The sequence below is a fragment of the Capsicum annuum genome, unplaced genomic scaffold, assembly GCF_002878395.1.
Source record: "Capsicum annuum cultivar UCD-10X-F1 unplaced genomic scaffold, UCD10Xv1.1 ctg50301, whole genome shotgun sequence".
Taxonomy (NCBI): Eukaryota; Viridiplantae; Streptophyta; class Magnoliopsida; order Solanales; family Solanaceae; genus Capsicum; species Capsicum annuum.
In genome coordinates, this window is record NW_025858160.1 from 434 (window position 1) to 2,156 (window position 1,723).

At 38.0% G+C, this 1,723-nt stretch overlaps 1 protein-coding gene across 1 annotated transcript; it reads right to left on the reverse strand.

Moving 5' to 3' along the window:
* Window positions 1–618: 618 nt before the first annotated feature.
* On the reverse strand, window positions 619–1,723 carry LOC124885391 (probable xyloglucan galactosyltransferase GT19; the record flags this gene model as incomplete). Its single annotated transcript, XM_047403961.1, is given in 1 exon segment — window positions 619–1,723. A coding segment is annotated over 1 exon segment (882 nt), but the record flags the coding sequence as incomplete, so codon positions are not given.

Genomic DNA, 1,723 nt, shown 5'->3' on the forward strand with positions numbered 1-1,723 from the left:
ATCTCCACTTTCTGGACCTACTTGATGCTTTGTTAAGAAACTTCCAAGCCTTTCGATTTGAGTCTTTTACAGTGATTCCTTTAAGCCCAATTGTTATTTGGCCCAACTTCTACCATGAGTTAATAGTCTTCATATGGTGATTTTCGTTGAGCTTTTGAGGGCAAGTTTGGTGGTGATTACATTGGAACTCCTAGAAGTGAGGCAAATTATCCCATCCAATTGAGACTAATGAGCAGTGGTACAAGAGATTCAGTTTGCAATAACATAGATTTATCAGAATGTTACTAATGATTCCCTTTTAAGTATGGCCTAAAACTCATGCTTTCTTTTTATTCATTTGAGTAGACCTCCTTTAAACCAGTTAGTTTTTCTAAAGATATTTGGATTGTAGTAGCATCTTCAGTTAGATTCTGAATTCTGATGTTCGTTTGCATGAGAAGCTAAGTTCTGGTACAAGATAATTGTACAATAACACGAAGCCCAGTGTAGTTCCAAGGTGGTGTATGCAAACCTTACTCTTACCTCGAAGAGAGAGGGGGTTGTTACCAGAAGACCCTCAACTCGAGTAACGAATAAGAGCAGCTTTGATGACATAGAAAATAATACTGAAACACAACATTTAAAAGAGGAGCATTCACCATAACCCACTAATATGACAACTATTAATCAACGAGGAGTAACAAATGTCGTAGGACAGGCAACTCCGAGACAAATGCTACAACTACTTGTATAAACTATTGTTTGCCTTTACATTGATTCATTATCAGTGGAACTAATTGACTATAAAACTATCTCTACACCATTTGGTGTGTCATAAATAATAGTAATAACAGATAAACAATCATTGAGCTGCTACTTCTAGAAGCCTAGACCTGATTCTTTCCAAAGTACCTTCTATTGAAATATCAAAGGCATCCTTTTTAGTCCTCAAACCCAATGAACTTCCATGCTTTCTATACATCACTCTAGGCATCATTTCTATAACCTTTTCTCTCATCCTCCTAACTTGACCTCTTGGTATACTTTTTAAAACATCAATAATGTTCAACCCCTTAGACACAACATCTTCTTTACGTATAGACACTGAAAACTCCTCATACTTCTCCTCTGGTAAATGCCATCCGTACTGTTTCTTTGCAGACAAATCTTCAAAGAACACAGGAATGCACCCTGCAATAATCCCATCGAATGTGGACCGTCTAGCTGGAGTATCTCCTGGAGGCTGCAAACAAAAGCTAGCTTGCAACATTGGCTTCATAAACTTTATAGGATCATGTTGACAAATTCCACTAGAACAATCTACCAATTCGCACAATTTCTCATACCCCGTGCCATTAGCACTCGTACTAGTCACATTCTCACACTCAAGTCTAATACTTCTCCTGATATTAGGCTTACTTGAACTTCCACCACCACCAGCAAACAACATCAATGTCTTCCTCCTAGACCTCCTTACCCTATTCACCCAAGATTCGAAAAATGCTAAATTCGGAGGATGAAATGAAGTAGGATATGGAATAGCTTGTTCTTGCCAAGGAAAAGCTCTACTTTCAAGAGTCAATGCAGTAACATTGAATAACTCAGGCAATTCAAGAAATGAAGTACCAAAATACATAGGATCACTATCGAACGGTTGATTAAAATCCCAAGCAGGCCTAGCCATAACCATAAAATGGTCATGACCATAATGTCTACTCCAAACATCAGGCAAATCACCATGTAC